Consider the following 19,760-nt stretch of genomic DNA (forward strand, 5'->3'; position numbering starts at 1 on the left):
TGTAACTGAAATGTTCTTTATTCATAAGCCGAGTATAACCCAGTAAGACACAGTGTGAGGTTCCATATACAGAGCTAGCATTGCCCATGCCCTTGCATTTGCCAGGCTTTAGTACTTCACAAAGAAAATGCCAAGTGTAACTTGGCTGTTGGCAGGGGAACAATTTCATATGCATGGAAATCCTTCCACATCCCACCTCACTGTGATCCAGGATCTCTGAGATCAGTGATGGTCTTGGAACAGTGGAAGGCATAGACCATACAGGTGTAACGTTACCATCTTTTTGGCTAGTATGGCTGATACTGTACTACCTGTTGGTTTAGCTTCATGATTTCAGAAGTTTGGTCATGTTGTTGCAAGCCGTTTGTTGCAAACTGTTGTTGCCTGGTTTTGTAGCTTGTTACCTCAGGAAGGCTGCTCCTTCAGCCTCTTACAGGACGACAACAGGCAAAACAAAACGCAACCCCTCCAGCCTTAGTTGGTCTTCACTGAGAACACGCTGGTATAAACAGTCATTTTTTGATGAACTTTGCCCTTCTCCCCCCACCTCTAATTAAAAACCAGCAGCTTGATAGCACAGCAGAAAATTCATATTGATATCAAACAGAATTTTCACTACCATTTTCGTATTAACATGAGATGCCAGAATGTAAAGTTAGCTAGATCTGCACATGGGACCATTCTTGCTGTTAAAGGCTTTAGGCTGGAACGGAGCCCAAAATTTTTAAAAGAAATGCAACATTTCCAGATCAAATATTAATTACATGCTATATAGAATCATATTTTTCAAACAAATCCTATAAATAAAAAGCTAGGCCTTTCAAACCATCAGCAATATTAATTCTGGATTTGAAAGATTATGAAAGATCAACAACCACAGAACTGTGAATTAGAAAAATACTGGCCTAGGTTGCATAAAAACCGCTATTAAATAAATACTGTAAGTTTTCACTATGAAAATTCAGTGGTGTTGTACTTTAAAAAATCATAATGAATTAACCATCCCATTAATGATACTCAAATTGCTTTTCACAAATCACATACACACACAGGAAGTCAGACGGCCAAAAAAGGCTATATACTGGATTAATACACAGTTCAATGGAAAACACTCGATATACTCCTTCATAACTTCCTGACTGTTGTTGCAGTTATCAGCTGCAAATCCTGTTACCCTTCTCCTCTAGGTTGCCTTGCTGTCCCAGAAGGTCCAACACCCTGACGGCTGATGCAGGAGGTGATTGTGATTGCGGTCTTTTGCGCTCATCCCTCAGACCACTGGTTTAATCTCAGGGTGATTTACAGTAAGTGGTTCTGGTTTCCAGTCTGGTTGGAAAAAGTGAATATTGAATGTCCGTGCCCAGTTCTCAAACACTCGTTTCTCTGTGATGAAACGATGATGACTGCCCTTTCGTCCCCGCTCATGTGAAATGTACATTGTGCATTCATCGGGTCCCAAAGGTTCATAATAATGATAAGGTACTGAAAGATGATTAGGATCCCTGTGGGAGAAAGAAAATAGATGGAAGCCTCAGATGTTCGTCTTTACTGATTGAAAAGATATTATCTTTAATAAGCTGATGGGCTCAAATCCACTTTTACTCCCAGCTAAACCGTATTTCTAGGTATCTGCATTTTTCTTGAATATTTAATATATCAGAATGTGGCAAAGGCTTTTCCTTTGCTCCTGCTTTTAATCTCTTCCTCCCAGTTAAACAAAAGACAGCAGTAGCTCAGAAACAAGGGAGAGTGCTGCAGGGCTGTGTTACTACTCTGAAATTTGAAGCAAACTGCTTAAGAGATTTATATCTCGATAGTGATTTGTAAAAAGCTTTGCAGAGGTATTTGCTGAAATGGGGGAAGAAAGGGAAGGGAAAGATAGAGGGGAGGTGGTTATCTGTGTCACTGTAGTTCAGTTGAACACTCGCAGCATGGTGCACCAGGATGTGAGTGCACACCTTCAATGAGCACATCTGCATGCCAGGTCACTGATACAGCCCACTGCTGTTGGCTTTACAATCAAACATCTAACACACAGGTGAGTTATTTTGGATTTTATAATAGAAGCTTTCACGTATCTAAGCTAAAAACGGAAGTCATTCACCCACAGTACCCTTCTGCCCTTGTGAGCCCATCAGTGTTAACCAGCAGGAGATCCTGTACTCATGTAGTGACATGTAGGATATGCTGAAGACCCATTAGAAAGGTAGGATAAAAATCATTTCAACAGTTTTAACATCAATGTTTTGGTGTTGCACTCTGTAAAAGACACATGTATTATGTTTATAATGTAATAAGCCACAATGGTTCATTCTTTTTGTCTTACTCTCTACATTAAACGATACCCATTATGTTTTGTTTTGTTTTTTCACTATGAGCACAGGCTGACAAGACCTCATCCAATTGTCTGTCATTTACTCAAAGAGAGATAATTGTCCCTGACAGAATAACCCAGTTGTACCTATCTCCACTGTTACTACCAAGAAACTATTTTGTAGTGGCAGAAAAAAAGTTGATCAAAACACTGCCATTTAGTAAAGCCTTGGAACTGCTCTATATTAAAACCTGAGCTCAGTAAGAACCACTGTACAGAGCAAAAATTCAGAGCTGTCATGCAGATTCGGGGCTGTCAGCTCTAATATTGAGTTGATTATTTTCATTTTGAAGAGCTAATATTTAAGCTCAATTTCAATTGAATGCATCCACAATCTGTCAGCATTATGTCTTGGTCATTATTTTTACTGTGTAATTCTGTCACCTACGCAGTTCTCTAATTCTTCTTATTTTACCATTATCCATATTGTATATGCAGTGGTAATGTATGATATTACTGCTGTTTTCCATTTGTACTGTAGATTAATGTTTTAATTCAATCAATCTAGCTTCCTACTAACACAACAGGGTGATCAATCTTACAACAACAGAATAACAATAAAATTACATTTTTAGAATAAGATGGATTTTAAATTTGCTGTATATATTCTCACTGGAATACATAAGAGAGTGAAAAATCTTTTAATACCTCACCTACAGAATGTGTATCTTTAATGTAAAAAAAATACACTTTAATATATATCTAATACATTCTTTTTAGCTTTCACTATTAGATCTCAATCTTCAATTACATTTTCTTATAGTTTTTTTATATATTGGAGCGTTTATTATAATTTCTTAAATTAATCATTTGCTTACTGTAAAGCTAACAAGATGCATTTGGATGTGATTTATGCTTTCTTAAGAACTACTGAACAAACCAACATCTGCCTCACATTTAGACTGTTCTTTTCCACACTGTAGCTGGATTTCTCCAGCTACAGTTGTTCTCAAGGGTAAACCTGTATTGCTTGGTGGAAATTTACAGCTTTAAAGTTAGGATTAGTAAAGTTGAAATCTCATTTCCAACTGACTTTGAATAAATGCAGTCACAGTGGAAAAAACTTAACTGCTAAGGCCCCAGTACTGCACAGAGAGCCTGTTAAGGCTGTTGGCCTGATGCCTCTTCACAGATTTGGTTAGCGTTCACCCCTTGTGTTTTTTTTTTTTTTTTTCCCAGGCCTCAGCTGGGTTTGCAGAACTTTGTGAGAACTTTGGAATCAGATTTGCCTCAGAGGATCTAGAGGAATGCTGCTCATGATTTTTCTTCCGCAGGTACAGGGGGTGGGTCTGTCAGAAGGAAGGAGGAAAGAGAGGAGGCCTGATAGTGGTCCTCTCTCTTCTCCCTGACTCTGATGATATAGTATTTACCTAAGGTTACACTTTTCCTATTGCCTCTTTGAAGCAACAATTTGAAGCCTGTACCTTACAGTAAGTGCTTTCTTATCAATATTCTACCAGTGGATTTCCTTAGCAAAGGATTTCTCTTTTGAAGACAGGGATTCCATGTTACATTAAGACTCCGAAGTTAAAACCAGAGTATCCCAAGTGGATACTCAAGTATCCACTCAAATATCTCTTAGCTTTGGGCTGTAGTGGGTCACTCTATTTTGTGCAGTGTGCACTGAGACGCACCTGCTGCGTGGTTCAGGCACCCTGTGGGGTTCAGCTACTGCCTGATGGGTGCTGCCAGGAGGTGTGTGCAGGCTCGCAGGCTGACCTTGAGTCAAATTCTAATACAGAGCCCAAAATGCCGATGTTTTTAGGCAGCTTCAGGATTACTCTGCAGCAGAATGAGGTTTTTGAGGCTAAAAGTCCAAATCTGTTTGGCTTTAGGAACACTGAAAGGCAGTTAGGTACTTAGCACTTTTTGTCTGAAGTTTTTTCCCCGTTGTGGGAGTTCTGTATTCCCCCAGATTTCATGCTAGTAAGGTTTGGATTTGAATGCTGGCTTGGGTAACTACACCATAGCCGAAATTAACTGTACTGTGTTATCTTCTAACTCTGCAATTAGCTTGTGTCACCAGCAAATGAAATGCATGAGTAATTTCTATACGGAAATTGCTTGCCACCTCATTTATTAACGTTAAAACAGATGCTGTTTTATCACTGACTGATACTGGACATTAATCAGTATTTTGTCAGACTTCACATGCATATTAATATCACAGCTGGGAGGAATCTAGGAAAGATCCTTTGTAAAATATACTCTACTTCCTGCCTAATAGCCTGCCAGCACAGCAACAGCGTAAGTGCTTGTACCCAATGTCAATCATCTACTGTTTGCCACTTCAGTGCACATTTTCCCACAGATGGTATCCACCCACAGTGAAAGCTGAAAATACAGCAAACAGTGTTTGCCTCAGAAGAAACAAGACAGAAAAGCATGGCCATCCCATTCCATGTTCTGGTCAGCCTCTCCCTTTACAAACATGGTGATCAACCCACTAAAGTTATATGAACTTAACTTGCAGTGTCAAGAAATTAATAGTTTCAAGGTGAGTAAAATGTAGTTAACATGTTGAGTGATGGGCAGCATGCTGTGCCAATACTATGAAGGTTTCTGGATAATGTTTTGCCTTTTATTCCTAGGATCCCATTTCCTTGACATGTATTCTAGCCCAGTTTTCCAAACCATGTATGTATTTTGTTATTGAGTTATTAAGGTAATAAGGTGAAATGTGTGTATAACAACTAAAAGGCATGGCTACCTCCCATACAGTTTATACAATCCTATGAGCATCAAGCCCTCCATAAGCCCCAGCAAATCTAACTAGCAGCAACTGCTTCTTTGCACTTGATTTAAAGCAGTTGAAAATGGAGAGAGGGAGGTAAGAAAACACTAGATTTAAAAGCTGTACCCAAAGGAATAAATTAAAGGACTTCAAATGCCAATTTTCAGGCAAATTATCGCAGATGGGAAATGGCCTGGCAGTCAAATGAGGATTCTTCATAGGAAAATGATCTGGTTCCATAATTGGAAGAAAAAATACTCCTATCAGTTAAAATAAGGCTCAGAATTAAGCTTTAAGTTTCTTTGAGTTCCAGAAGGCCCATGAAGGCAGGGAGGTAAGAGAGGGGAGGTTAAAGAGGGTTCTTCGACACCTTGAATTTTCCTTGTGTGTGAAAACCCAGAGATACCTGCAAGGACCCAACCTGCTGCAACTAACTCAACAGACAAGGGCTGGCATTATTACAAACTCATTAAGATTTGTCTGTGTCCTTCCCACAGATGCTGCTGAGCAGCCACAAAGAAAAGCAGCAGCACTGCAGCTCCTTCAGGAATTGCGGTGCTATCTGAGCTCCACAATCTGGCTGCTGATGGAGGGAGAGTGCCAAGAGGAAACCTCGATGTCCCAGTCAGGGGTGAGTCCTTCCATGTGCGTACAGCAGATTGCTGTAGGCTGCTCAGGGAGGGAAACATTTTCTACCTAGGGTACTGTTTTTACTCCAGTGAAGGCCAGGAGTGGGTTCCTGGGCACTGGAAGAAATACAGCAAGATGACTGGTTTGCTGACAGAAGAGTGAGAGGTGCACACTCTCCAAAACGTTTGTAATGTGCATGCAAACACGGGCTTTCATCTTATTCTAGACTGTGCAAGACAGACGTATGGAACAGCATGAGAGCAGTATCAAAGCCGTTAACCCTTAGAGCAGTGTAAATCTGTAGCCAAGTAAAGGGATTCAATATTGCATAGAGCTTTGCTGCGTGGTACTAAAAATTTATAAAAATCAGGTCACCAATTCCAGTTCAACTATAAAATCAATGTCCAGTGAAAGTAAATAGAAATGAATCTAAAACACGTTGTTGCAATTAATAGTGACAAATCTTTTTAGTCTCTAGTGCAGGCTGCTTCGCTAGACTATTTTTCCTGCATGGGTGGAAAGCAATTTGGTTAATGATCTTAAGCTAATAATTTGTAGCAGAATCAACAGTATGATATTCATGATACCTTTGAGGTGTCCTTCACGTTACGGATATGATACTAATTTAATTCAACAATAGTGATCACCCACACTCATTACTTACTCCAGAGATTAAAACTTAAAAAATAATGGATATCTGCTGGAGTTGTAAATCTGGTGATATTAAATTTGAGTAGAAACTAGAATACTGATAAATATATTTTAAATCTTAATGGTTCTTCAGCTGCACAGCAAGTAAGATATATTTCGACCTATACCATTTCATACATATATGAGAGAGGGAGGGTGATTTTTGTTACTTTTTTTTTTCTTTTTGACATGGTAGATTTGTGTTTTGTCTGAATGCAAAGCAGGGAAATCTGGCTTAAAGTACAGCTGTTTGCAGACTATTTCTTTCTTTATGCTATTTTGGTTTGTTGTCTTATTTCTTTGAAAGGAAGCGCTGTTTAATCAGCAGCTGAAGAGCAAACTAAGTTTAACTTCATTTATAGCAACAGGTTCGTTTCACAAATCTTCATGGATAGCATCTTCTAGGCATGCGAACTACAAATTTCCTCTTCATTGTCTGGGGAATAAACCACTTAAGTAAGCACATTTTATATTATTTTGATTAAGAAATGACCTTTTAGTATTTTTATGACCAAGTGAGCCTTTAGATTATGATTTGTTATCCAGGCTATAAGCATTATTACATTTATTGACAATAGAATTGATTGCAGCACTTACTGTGTTATAATTTAATATTACATCCATTTGATTTCAGTGTGTCAATTCCGTGAAAGCCTTTCATATGGTCTCAGTTACAATTTTAGCCTCTCTCAAAGAGATGATTTTGTTTGTTTATTTTTAAAAACAAGCATATGCACCTAAACTAATCTGATTTTGACAACTAAGGAAGCTGGCCTGAAAAGTTAGCAATTCAATGTAAAGCAATGCTCACTCCTAACTTTCGCAATTTTAGATCGTTTATTTAACAATTACTTCCATGTGCCACTGGAATGCAGCCACTTCTGCAGTAAGACAGACCAGCCACTTACAGTGATGCCAGGGACATAGCCATTTCAGAACAGAAACTGAAGAAGTGTGTCTTGGCGAAATGAAATGACAGGGGAACTGAAATGCTGCGCTATGGAAGGTATTTATGTTGCCTAGAATATCTGATCTAGTTTGTTACTTTCCTTGGAGAATTCATGATGAAACCTGGCAGTACATCACAACATTTATCATCTGTATTTTGTTATAATTTGTAGAAATTCTCACAAAGGGGAATTTAGTGTTGACATTTTATACTATAATTTCTTCAGGGATTTCGACTATTTTGTGCCCAGGATAAATGCAGATATTTGAATGATCCTTTTTAGTGCTCAAAAGAAAGTCAAAGCAGTCCTATTCTTTGTGATAGACTAGCTAACCTGTCACTGCAGCAGTTCTCTCTCCTTGCCCCTGAAAGGCATCTTGAATTAGTCAGTGAAACAAACTTCAGTGAGATCATTACATTTGCAACAAAATTCAGGCAAGTACCTCTCAGTGAGAGGGGCTTTGTGAGCAGCGAATGAAACATTGCACTGCTGCCATGTTCCAGACTGTGGCTACCAGCTCCATGCATTGCTGGATCAATCACCTGGCAGCGCAGGTGGCCTCAGGCCTATGGGTGGGCACACAACCACATTTTTCAGAAGACCAGAGTGCTAGGCCCAGGTATGGACAGATGATACTTAATTCAGTGTAAAGACTGTTGATGTAAAACATCTGTATGAGTTCATACCAGGTTAGTACTTTGCATCATGTAACTGGGGAGGGGAGGTCTGCTTCCCTACCTCTGTGACCCCTAGTAGGAAACCCTAACTGGCACCTCAGGGCTGGGGCCTGAATAGGGCTGGGGCATGATGTAGCTGGAAAATCTGCACAAGCTGTTTTTGTTTGTTCGTTTTGATTTTTGGTTGGTCAGTTGTTTTTGGTGGGGATTATTTGGGAAAGCAGTTAGCTGGAAGACTGGGATTTACATGACATAGATACAATGCGCTTAACTTTAGTTGTATAGAAAGTTAATTTAGAAACTAGTCACTGTAATAACTCCATTTCTCTATTAATTCCAGCGGGAACCTTTAAAAACAAGTTAAAAGTAATATTTTCCAGTACTCCTTTTTTCAGATTAATTTCATGCCAATTATTGCATTACTTTTAGCTGATAAATATTCAGAGACTAAAAGAAACCAACAAGATGGATTTATTCTCCCACACTACAAACAAATTTTTTAAATATTTTATATAACATAATTAAATGCTGTTTGTTGCTTTCAGAATCAGATCTTGGGACATGTTAATTAATTGCTTTAAGAGGACGGAAAACATGTTTCAGAGAAAAAATTAAAGACTCAGATACTTATCTGTAACGTTCAACCTTGTTGACTAATAATGGTTCCAAAATAAATCCTACCTGCAGAAATCCGGTGGCACCATGCCATAAACATTTATCCTGTCACAGAGCTCTAATGCGATAGTCATTGTGAACCAGCCCGTGCTAAGCCAAGTGTTGGATATCTTCCTGAAAGCAAAAACATAATTAAGTTTCTAGGCTGCCAAATAATTCTTGAGATATCTGAAACAATTTCTGGGCATTTCTTTCATTCTTGTGAAAGGTTAGGAAAATTGGGCAACCAAGACTTGCTTGCTCATTCATCTTTTAATGATTTTTACTAGTGTTTTCTGTCAGTGGACTAATTATGCAGAAACTGCCCTTGCTGTAATTAATTTTAGGCACAGGAATGTTAATATTTAGGTGACCTTTTGGTAAGTTTACCTTAAGTTACTGAACTTCATGTCCTATATTTATATTCTTCTGCTAGTAATGTACTGGGAAAACACCACCCATCTGGAATCACTTAATGGAATTTGTAGATCAAGTAGTCAGGAAGACATCACAGGAGATGAAGAGGGCTGCTTAAAATGCTACGTGCCACAGCATACAGTGCCTGTCTGCCGCAGTAAGTGATGGCCTCAAGTGCTTGGTCTCATTACCTTTCCTCACACCTTGGTCCATAGTTTGGTTTCTAGAAGCTCCCAGCCCCTCACTATAGCCGCTAGCAGGAAACTTTATTGGCTGCAGCTATGCCTGTCCCGTAGCCAACCTGGGAAACCTTCACTTAGGCCCTACCCCCACCGCCTGCCCGAAGTCTCATTCCCTCCTGGTGGGCCCTTTGAATTTGACTGCCAAGTGCTGCAAGGGAGCCCTCAAAGGCAGTTCCTTTCCTGGCCTTGTCTGCAGGCTGGGAGAAATCTTTTAAAAGAAGCATAACTGATCCCAGCATTATTTATGCAAAATCAGCTCATATCTTCATGTAATCTCTCACAGTTCTAAGAAATTAACTATTTGTGCTTAAATTGTGCTGTATCACAGGTTCTTGCTGGCAAAATGGCATCAGTAATGCTTCTTCTTTCTAGCACTTGCTCATCGCTGCTGTTCATTGTGTAAGAGCTGGCTGCTGTAATGGTTACGGGTTGTCTGGCACATGCAGTGAAAGCCCCAATCCTGTGTTAAGTTCCTGCACTGTCCCTATGCCTGGGGAGAGCTGGCTGTCTTGGAATGGGAGGACCAAGGACATGCTGGTGAGGAGCACATCCTAAAGATGCAATTGCATATTTAGGGACAGCCCTGCAGGACCAAGTCAGGCACCTCTGTTAGAAATGGGGTCACAGTCCTCAGCTCTCTTCTGGAGGTGGGTATTTGTCCCTGAGAAAACAAATGCATTCAGAGGTCTCCTTTGAAATACTATTAAAAAAGGAAAGAGCAGGTCTCTCTGATGGCTACTTACTCATCTAGAAAAGTCGTGCAGAAGAGGTTCAAACTCGCCAGCCTTCCGAAAAGATGGGCTTAGATTCCTGGCTTCAGACTGTTACAGTGACTGGTGAGTCTCCTTCCATCTCTTACTCAAGCTGAGGCATTGCAAGAGCTAAGTGTGCAGGCTTGTGTCAGGTAAAATGTTGTGAGCCTTTAAGATTTGAGGAGTGCCTTATACTGAGGTCTCCTGTTTCCTCAGTGAATTAAGACTACTGCAAACTAATAAAAGAAGTGGTGGTATCCATGTCTGCTGTTAAAAAGGCACTTCTAAACATAAGGGTATTCCATAACCAGAAATGCCTAAAGGATGCTGGGGAGCCCGTGTGCTTTGCCGTGCCCTTTGCTGGTTACCTGGTTATGTGTAAGCTCCCAGAACGTACGACTTCACTGCTAATGATGGCTTTCAGGCTAAGCTAGCATTTGGAGAATAACTGATTTAAGCATCTCATTAGTTCCAATTATGGGGCTTTATCCTTATCTGCATTTGCACTTAAGCTTTTTTTTTTTTTTTTTTGGGGGGGGTGGGAGGGGGAGGAGACGGGAGAGGAAGACAATTTATCACAATGTAGTAGCTGGGTCGTAAGCTCAGCAGAGGCCTTCAGGCATGGCAACAATACAAACCAGTAAATAATTTCTGGCTCAAAATTATTAGGGAAGGGACGGGTAGGGAAAAGCCTAAAAAATTGCTTTTCTGCCACTTGAGAGTTTCTGAGCCTATGAATCACCAGGTAATTTAGGATCATAGGCTGTATTTTGGAGCTTGTACAAGGCGTTGTTCTAGGTGCCTAAGACCTTGCATCCAGAACTGAGGGAGCAGTTGCACTTAGACCACGACCTAGGCTCTGCACACATCAGGAAAGCTAGCTAGACTGTCTGCTGGGTTAGTTTTCTTTTTGCTTACGCACTTATTTTGCAATTTAGTGTTTTCAGTAAATCGGAGAATAACTGAATTTAAGTAAGCTTAAAAGTCAAACAATAGAATAACGATCTAAAAGCATACTCAAGTACTACTTTGGCCTCCTTAAATACCACATCTGTAGGACAGCAATATAGAAACAGGGTTACAATGTCTTGCCTTTTCATAAACGCTGTGAACAAGATTCCAACAAAAGAATACTGTTTTTATACCTAATCAGCTGTAATGAAAGAATATGAAGAACTGTCATGTGCTTATTAGGGGAAATTATCAGATATTCTTTTATATGATGAACTAACACACTGTGCTGATAATTCTGTAGTGCACACTAAATTACAATTAAAGGCCTTTCTGCTCCACCAAAATCTCATTTATAATCTCTATGGAAATACTCTTCCTGCAGTTATTTCATTTATGCTTCCTTTATCTAATTACTATAATATTGGTTCTGAATCATATTTTCTTAATGTACCCTTATTCAATTATAAAGTTATTTTCAAGTACAGTTACTTTATAATACCAAGTATATTGCTCTGCAGCCTTCGTCATTCACTGTACTATTTAATTGGCAATGTTTTCTGAAGGTTTTCCTTCTTTTCAAAATCAGCTTTTTATTGTAAAGCACAATACATCCAATTACCTTTTTTCTCATCATTTTCAAGACAGAAAGGAATGGTTTGATTATTACACCCTTGCAATCAGATTTCTCTCTTTTTTTTTGCAGGCACTAATGTCGAGAGCTCAGCAGAAACCTCCCAGGGAACAGCATCATCCTGGGCTGTACAATGTTCTGCTCCTGCCCCCAGAGCTACATAAGTGTTCTTCCCTTAGAAAGTCTTTCCTACCCATGTTTCTTTTCATCTTTCCTTCATTTTCCTGCCTATTCATTTATTTTTGTCTCCCATTTTAACCATCTTAGTCCTTCAAGTATGCTGTATTCCCTCTAAAGCAGTGGTTCCTCTACAGCAGAGCCTGAAATTTCTTAAATGCAACAGGAGCTGTTCATGAATGAGGCTGAGTTTTGCTAGATTCAAGCAGCATTGATTCATGCTGGGAGTTCAGGGTGCCCACAACTGAGCCCACTATAAACTTGTTATAACGTCATTAATGTCTCAGACTTCTTGAGAACGTTTCAGGAGCCAAGACTGGGCCTGGTGCCTGTGCAGAAAAAGAAATGCTTTCATTCCGTGCTTAGCTATAGGCCTCCTGCTCCAGATGGGTAATACAGAATGAGAAAGCAGCAGCCTGCCTGAAATTGCACAGCAAGAGTCAGGAAACGAACGGGACCCCAGCTCCTCATGGCAGAACCGGCCAGCTCTTCCTCAAAACGGGACTGGGAGCAGTCCCACAGTGAGAGAGTCAGCTGGGGCACAAGGAGGCACTGTGCCTCTAACCCCTAGGGCTGGTGGTAGCCAGTTACAGCTTTACCACAGCTTTGTGAATTGTAATGCCTTTGTAAATACTGGCCATACAGATAATCCTTTGTGTTTTTTCTTGCTTAATTCCCACAGATTATAACCTTCTCACTTCGCTCGGCTCTGAGTGAACAACTCTGGTAGAAAATCACAACCACTGTTTTGGGGATGAAGAGGAAAGGACCTTTAACAGTAAGAAGCTGAACAAGTTACTTTGTGCTTTAAGTGTTAATGCAAGTCAGACAAGTATTTGGATACTTAGTTTGATCCACAGTAACTGAGCTGGGCTCTGCAAGAAAAGCACATGGGATATGACAAAAGACAGCAAATGCTAACCAAAGATGCAGTCACCATCAACTAATAGGATACAGGAATTTCCTGTGCCACAGGCTCTGCCTCCATTGTACAGCCCCAAAGACAAGTCTGTGCCCTCGAGCCCTCTGTCTACAGAGGACCGAGCCCAGCTTCAGGCTGTGCTGTGTATTTTTGTGAAGTTAGAGAATTTTACCATGAGTTACTGCACAATAAACCCACCTCTTCATTTGTACTGAAGTGGGGACCCTGTTCCATTTTTTACAGCTGCATATTTAATATGTAAAAAAATAGGAGTTCGTTAACGATTAATGTGATTCTCTCTAGGAAGTCTTTGGCTTAAATGCCCATTTTCAAACATTATATGTGAAAATACTCAAGTCCTGCAGTGGGTCACTTATTAAAAATTTGATTTGAAGATCAGCCTACAAGTCATAAACAGTCTCGTAAAGATGTAACTATTGTAATAACTTTCCTTTTCCCAGTTGGAAATACATGATGAACTCCTCTGAAGCACCTAATGTATGACTAATGTTTATTTGTATTACAAGAAGCTTTACAGCTGCAATGTTCCAAGAAAGCTTAAATTCAATAAACAGATATTATAATTCATAGAACAGTGGCATTTCCTCTGTAAGAAAATATAAGCTATCCATTCTGATTTTTCAGAATCCAAAAAAAAAAAAAAAAGGAAACTTTTAGGTATATTACCCCAAAGTGAGATTTAAACAGCTTCTACCTCCTTGTCTATATAGGCAGCACAGCCAGACTCTGGTATTCTAAGTTGATGTGGCAATACTCCACAAAAATTATTTTGATGCATAATTTTTCCTTATGTTACAAGTGATGTTATTTGGTCTGTTATACCATATTACAACTCATGCAGCAGAGGATTTAATGGGTGTGATAGTCCCTCTGAGCAGATCTGAAATTGGTACATATAAGCTACATTATTTTTCTGCTGTATGACTTCCCCCAAATGTATCCACATAAATTTTCTCACCTGTCTTTCCCAGTTTCTCGTTTAAAAAGGTCATCAAATTGAAGCATCTTGTGGCGAGAAATCATATATGCTTTTAATTGAGGGAGTATCTGATTCATCAGCTGCAGGTTGTTATATACCAAGCCTTTACCATCTCTCCTCATGTAGCTGCTAGGACCCCAGAAGATAAACACAGCACCATGGCTCATATTTAAGAGTTCGTTGCGGTTTCGCAAAATCCTCTGAATACTGGAGTGTGCAATGACTCGAAGGCTCGTTTTGTTTCCAACATCTCTTCCATAACCTCGAGTAGGTGCATCATTCATTCGTATTACGCACTCTGTCTCGTCGATTCTGTCACCTTGTTTACTTCCCAGAAGGTGTCCAGAACTGGTTACCAATGCACAGCTCTTGCAATGCATTTTTAAAGGCTGCAAAGACAGACATACTCAAAATTAGCTGTGAACACCTTCCCATTCACTACATGATAATCGTAACTAGTATTTTACATAGACATGGAATATTTTACAATGAAAATCTCAGTGGACTTTTTATAAATCTCTCTCAGCATTCTTCCCAAATAACTGGGAACATACTACCTGTACCTTTTATAGAGAGGGAAATTGTGTGTAACCCTTACAGTTCTTGGTGGAATTGAATCCAAATCCTCCTTTCCACTGCTGCTTAACCTTCATATATAGTAATGACAATGGCTTCTAAACTCTTCACAGCTGCATAGCATTGTACTTCTATTTGCTATAAATGAGTTCTAACTGGAGTATTTCAGATTCCTCCTCTTCCAATTTTTGCATGAAATAATCATTTGTAAGTCCTCATAAGCACAAGTGTGAATAGCTTTTCAACTCTATGGTCAGGACATCTTGCTAAAGGAAAAGAATTATATCTTGGTCTAATCCTTCCACACTATTTCCAAATCAGCAACATAACCACTGCACTGCTCTCATACTTCTGTTGTGGTTCTGCCATCAGAGCTGGTCATTAATGTCTGCATAGCTTTTACATGACAGTGAGGCAGCTCACTGAATGTTTCCTAGCTTGTCAGGTCACGTTTAAAAGTTACACAATAAAATGGAACAGGAGGGGCCTGTTCAGTGAGTGTCTGACCTAACAGAATCGCAAGACTACACCAAGTTTTCATGAAAATGCATTATTAATCATGCTACTGAATTAAATAAATACATAAATAAATATATATAAAAATGAGGAGTATGTAAGCTTATCTGCTGCCCAGCATGAGAACTGAAAAGGAGCAAAGGGTTAACAGAATCCCAAAAGTGTTGATTTCCAACAAGAATACAGCAAACTGAGACATGAAGACTGTCTGAAGGTGTGCCTCCGTGATCCTCTACGAAACCATATCTTGCAGCATCTAAGGCCAGTAAGACCAAATTACAGACCATACAGACTGTGCATCCCCATGCAGGGAAAAGGCAGTAGCCTGACTTGCTGTCCTGACTTGGCGTGCTGGCGTTTCTTATGAGAAGAGACAAACCAACCAACCGAACACAAACTGAACAACTGAACTATAGATAATGACAAAAATAAAGACAACAACCTCAGGGAACAAGCTCAGTCAATAAAAATGACTGTGAACCAAAAAGACTGGGGTTCTAACACCTTCCTGGTGAGTACTAGACTTGTTTAATTCCAGAGGCTCCAAGTCAGACACACAATGGACTGGGAGCAGTCATCCCCTGCACTAGATGCCGGCCTGATCCAGCACTACTCGTTGGCTCCGAGTTCTACCAACCTAAACCCACCCCTGACAGCACGGGCCTCAGCACCTCTCCCGATCAGATCCCATGGCTCTCCATGGCAGCTTGTTGTTTGTGCCACTACAAACAAAGCTAGCATGTCCCCAAGTGTACACTTGATGGATTTATAGATGAGGAGCAGTTAGTACAGCAGCATATAATTATACTTGGTATCGACCACATAGATATAGGCAATAAATAATTAAATCAGTGTGTTATGATGCGCAACTCAAAAAACTCTACAGGTCAAAACAAGACATACATGTAGCCTAGGTCTGAGATCATCTTAACGCCCTGTTTGCAAATACTTCAGCATCCAGTATTTGAAGGAGTTGCTTTATTTAAGTAATGTTTTTAATTCTGAAGGAAATAAGGGGTTGCAGTCTGAGCTTTTTTTTTTTTAATTAAAGAAAAAATAACTAAATTATACCATTTCTTTAGCTATACAACCAGTAAGCTTTGGGTCTCCATTTCCCAAACAATGTCTTTTTTCTTTCACATATATGGACCGTAATCCAGAGCTAATGATATGAGTAGAAATGTTCATGCTTTTGTGAGCCAAGGCTTCTAATGCAGTATTTACATGCGTTTTCCTTTAAGCTTTCATCTGACACTTTGATAAATTACCTAGCAAAAGGCTCTAAGGTGAACTAGCTTCTCCACCATCATGCATGGGAAAGCAAGCTGAAGTGCTAATGAGGTTAAAGGAAATGTAGTCGGCACCAGTGTTAATCACATGGGTTTGAATATCCACATTGCGAGACATTTTCACCTAAAACAATCTCTGCTGGTTTCTGGCCTACACGTTACTTGTTTCTTTTAAAAGTCTGCCAGAGAATGTCACTTGTGAGGAAATGATGGTAACCACAGTGAAGCTGTTGAAACATTTGTTGTGGGGTGAGGAGGGAAATGTCAACATTTGCTAGATGATGCACATTAACACTCCCAAAACATCTGTCCCACATCTTGTTTGAAAATGGCTCCTTTTGGGAAAAGGTCTTGGGACTGAAGCATTCAGGTATTATCCAACTAATACATCAATGATGCATGGGGGCTGATAACTTGTGCCTGTTCTGGGCAAGTCATTTACACTCACCTCACTGAGTCTTTCAGTCTGAATGTACAAAACTCACACCTAAAATTGCCAGAGGAATTCACAGCCAACAGCCACAACATTCTCATACCAGCTGTCTCTGAGGCCCTGACAATATTGAAAGCAAGGAGAAAAACCTATTGGCTGTAATATCATTGGGAAGGCAGTGGTTGCACCAGAAATGTCATCTACTTAAGCAATAATAATGGAGGCACAAGGCATTGCTTTGGGATTGATGACCAGCTGGGAAAAGTTGATGGCCTGAGAATAACCAGGGGCCATTAAGCCAGAAGAACATTAAGTCCACAGAAAGCTCTCTGCTAAGGTAATTATTACAGTGATATGTGGAAAAAAAGCAAGCCAAAAAAAGCAAACCCATGACATACGAGTTATATTTTAGGTAGGCAATGCAACCCTTACTTCATTAATCTTGCTTCCAAATGCCCAGAAAAGTGAGAGGTAGGTGAGTTTTATGGCACCTCTATTAGCTACCTTGAAACATAACACAGAACACATGTAAAAGCTGCTACCATTTAATGGCACCCGTTGTCACCAGCAATAAGCTGCTATGTTTTCATGTGCACCTGAAGTACACCAACAGCACCTTGCACACAGAGCACGTGGCCACTTCTACAGCACAAGTCAGTCGCGTCAACACGCTGGGCACTTAGTGACAAACTGCCTGAATTTTTTCTCTTACTTTCAGTCAACCAAAAATTCACAGGGAGAGAGGGGAAAAAGAGATTACAAGAAAGCAAGCTGACTGTGCTAGTACCCTAGGAGCTGGCAAAATGAGCTGGTGCTTTTCCCTGATAGAAGGGCTGTCCCCAGTGAATGAAGGGCGCAGGGGAACCTTGCCAGGTTCTGGTAAACCCCGAAACAGCCCCGTGGTGGCCGTGACGACTGAGCACAGCCTGGCACAACTGTAACTATCATGGGCCAAAATGACTCCTGGAAGCTGTCACATGTTACAGCCCAGTCAGTACTGCTGCTATACCACATACTTCCGGTTTGTTTAAAAGCAACCAACAAGCAAACAGCAACAACAAAAAAAAAACAACAATGTCAGAGTTGTTCCTGTATTTTCCAATTTGAGACAATCTCTGCTGTGGTATTGACTTCAAAATCTATGTTGTCCAATGATAGAAAAATGTTATTTTCAGACACTTTATTGCTCAAAAAAATCAATGGAAGAATGTTATTCCTGATTCAAAATATGTTACTCTTAGATACAATTATTTTCTCTGTGATGAAATCAAGTGATCAATTTTTATTTATTTATTTTGCTTAAAAAAGGCCTTTGATTTTAAAGCCAAGATTTTAGAAAACAGGACAATTCCCTCCAGTAAAATAAGCAGCACTGGAAAGCACACTTCTTCCTACTGAGTCCTTAATGACCTACTTTCAAGACCCCTGGGTTCAGATCATTCCACTATCAGGAGTATAAAAAAGTTTCCTTTCTATAAATAAAAAAATCACATATTTTATCTTGGCAATAATGACCCGGCCAAAAAAAAAAAAATATCTTCTGGAGTGGAGAAAAGCTCATTACTGAGTTCAGCAGAATAAGACCACCTATCAGTTCCTTAACACCAACATTCCTAATAGATATGGCTGGAAATATTGCAGATGATTTCCAAGTGTATTGGAGTGAGCAAGAGACCGAGAAAGATTTAAAAATATCCAAATTCCTTTTGGATGAATGACCTTTAGCTAAACATTTGAGACTGAAAGCGCAGACCGTCAATGAGGCTGCTCAAGTAACTGAAATAGGGCTGCCACCGGTAGCGTTCTCTGCTGCTGGAGTACCTGAGAGCTGTGGGCTCCTATTGCCCTGCAACATCTCCACAGAGCTTTTTGTTCCTCAGTACCAACACACTTGTCTCCTATCCTACCCAGAATAAAGAACCGTAGGGCTTCTTCACCTTACGCTAACCAAACCACACCAACAACCAGCTTCACAGCAGCTCTCAGACTGATGCTAGCATAAAAGCAGTGGTAGAAATTGGAACTGTGATCTAAAGGAAAGCAGAATTGTTTCTGTTTGCAATTGAATTAATTCAGATAGGGCAATATTAATGGCTAGAAAAGGTACACATGGACCCTGAAAGAAACCATCTTACTGATTCAGAGGATGGCCATCTTCTTCCAGAGCAGGCTTTTTTGTTGTTGTTGTTAGAAATAAGTGAATTTCTTTGGTAGGAGTTACATGTCTACCCTACCTAGTTCCCTTTGTGCCTGGCCTACACACAACAGTTACCTTGTGACACTCACTGCGTGTTACCTCAGTAATTACTTTTCCTGTTCCTTGCCTTGTGCCCAGAACTTGATCGCTATTTCATACCTGATCTTAACAAACACTGTATTTACCCTAGGTTCAATGTAACTTGTTACTTAGGACTCATTCTTGATTGCTGGGTCATGAGCTACCAGCAATGACACTGTGCAATTAACACATTGCTGTTAACATCGTACTTTGTCCTGGCACCTTCAGTTCAGTTTGTACTTTCTTGGAGCCTTGAACAGCTTTGGGGCATCTCACCAGCTGCTGGCTTGAGACGGCTGCTCTAGCAGAGGCTGGCTGCTCCTCCCCAGTTCTCCTCTCCCAGTGGCTCCTAGGGCAGTCTCCCTGTCACGACAGCACCTTGGCCTTTGCAGGAGCTGCAGGTACCACAAACGCACAGACGGCTGCTTCAGCTCTGGCGGGCCCCTGCCACCCAGCACAGCTCCAGGTACACGGCCTCTCTTGCCATTACACCTGCCATTCACAACCAAGCTATAGCATGTTGCTTCCCAAGGTGCATCTCCTTCCTTAGTATTTTTCCTAGGAGACAAGTGATTGTAAGGCCTAATCTATTCTTCTTTGAGAAATTCCAATCACCTTAAAGTAGAATAGAAACCCTGAAGCTGCACATTTGCAAAGTAATGTCTGCTCTCCGAGTCAACACAGCAAGCCGTGGGGCTCAACCTGTCTCATTAGTGAACGACAGCTGTGCACTCCAGAACTGCTTTCCAAATTGTAAATTACTTTGGGAGACATGATCTTGTGAAAATAATGCAAGTTCCCCAATACTTTTTACTTTGTAATATATTGATGGTGGAACAAGGGCATGTGAAAAGAACTAAACAT

At 40.2% G+C, this 19,760-nt stretch overlaps 1 protein-coding gene and 1 long non-coding RNA gene across 4 annotated transcripts in view; one reads left to right on the forward strand and one right to left on the reverse strand.

Annotated features, from left to right (window-relative positions):
• Positions 1-19,760, reverse strand: part of ST6GALNAC5 (ST6 N-acetylgalactosaminide alpha-2,6-sialyltransferase 5) — a 70,765-nt gene continuing 51,005 nt past the window's right edge. Inside the window, exons 3-5 of one of the 2 annotated variants that reach the window (XM_084527722.1) lie at positions 13,784-14,193; positions 8,737-8,844; positions 1-1,502 (exon numbers count right to left, since the gene is read on the reverse strand). In XM_084527722.1, the coding sequence (XP_084383848.1) occupies positions 1,271-1,502; positions 8,737-8,844; positions 13,784-14,193 (750 nt within the window). In that variant the 3' untranslated portion in view covers positions 1-1,270. The remainder of the gene's footprint in view (positions 1,503-8,736; positions 8,845-13,783; positions 14,194-19,760) is intronic. The other variant, XM_084527723.1, reaches the window with a different exon arrangement.
• LOC311440618 lies at positions 1,514-13,772 on the forward strand. 2 transcript variants are annotated; one of them, XR_014695488.1, is made up of 6 exons: positions 1,514-2,206; positions 3,554-3,648; positions 5,606-7,434; positions 9,146-9,283; positions 10,120-10,204; positions 11,778-13,772. It is a non-coding gene; the product is annotated as an uncharacterized lncRNA (long non-coding RNA). The 2 variants fall into 2 exon arrangements; XR_014695489.1 differs by lacking the exon at positions 1,514-2,206 and having other exon boundaries at positions 3,542-7,434; positions 9,146-10,015.

Source organism: Aythya ferina, assembly GCF_964211825.1.
Source record: "Aythya ferina genome assembly, chromosome: 8".
Classification (NCBI taxonomy): domain Eukaryota; kingdom Metazoa; phylum Chordata; class Aves; order Anseriformes; family Anatidae; genus Aythya; species Aythya ferina.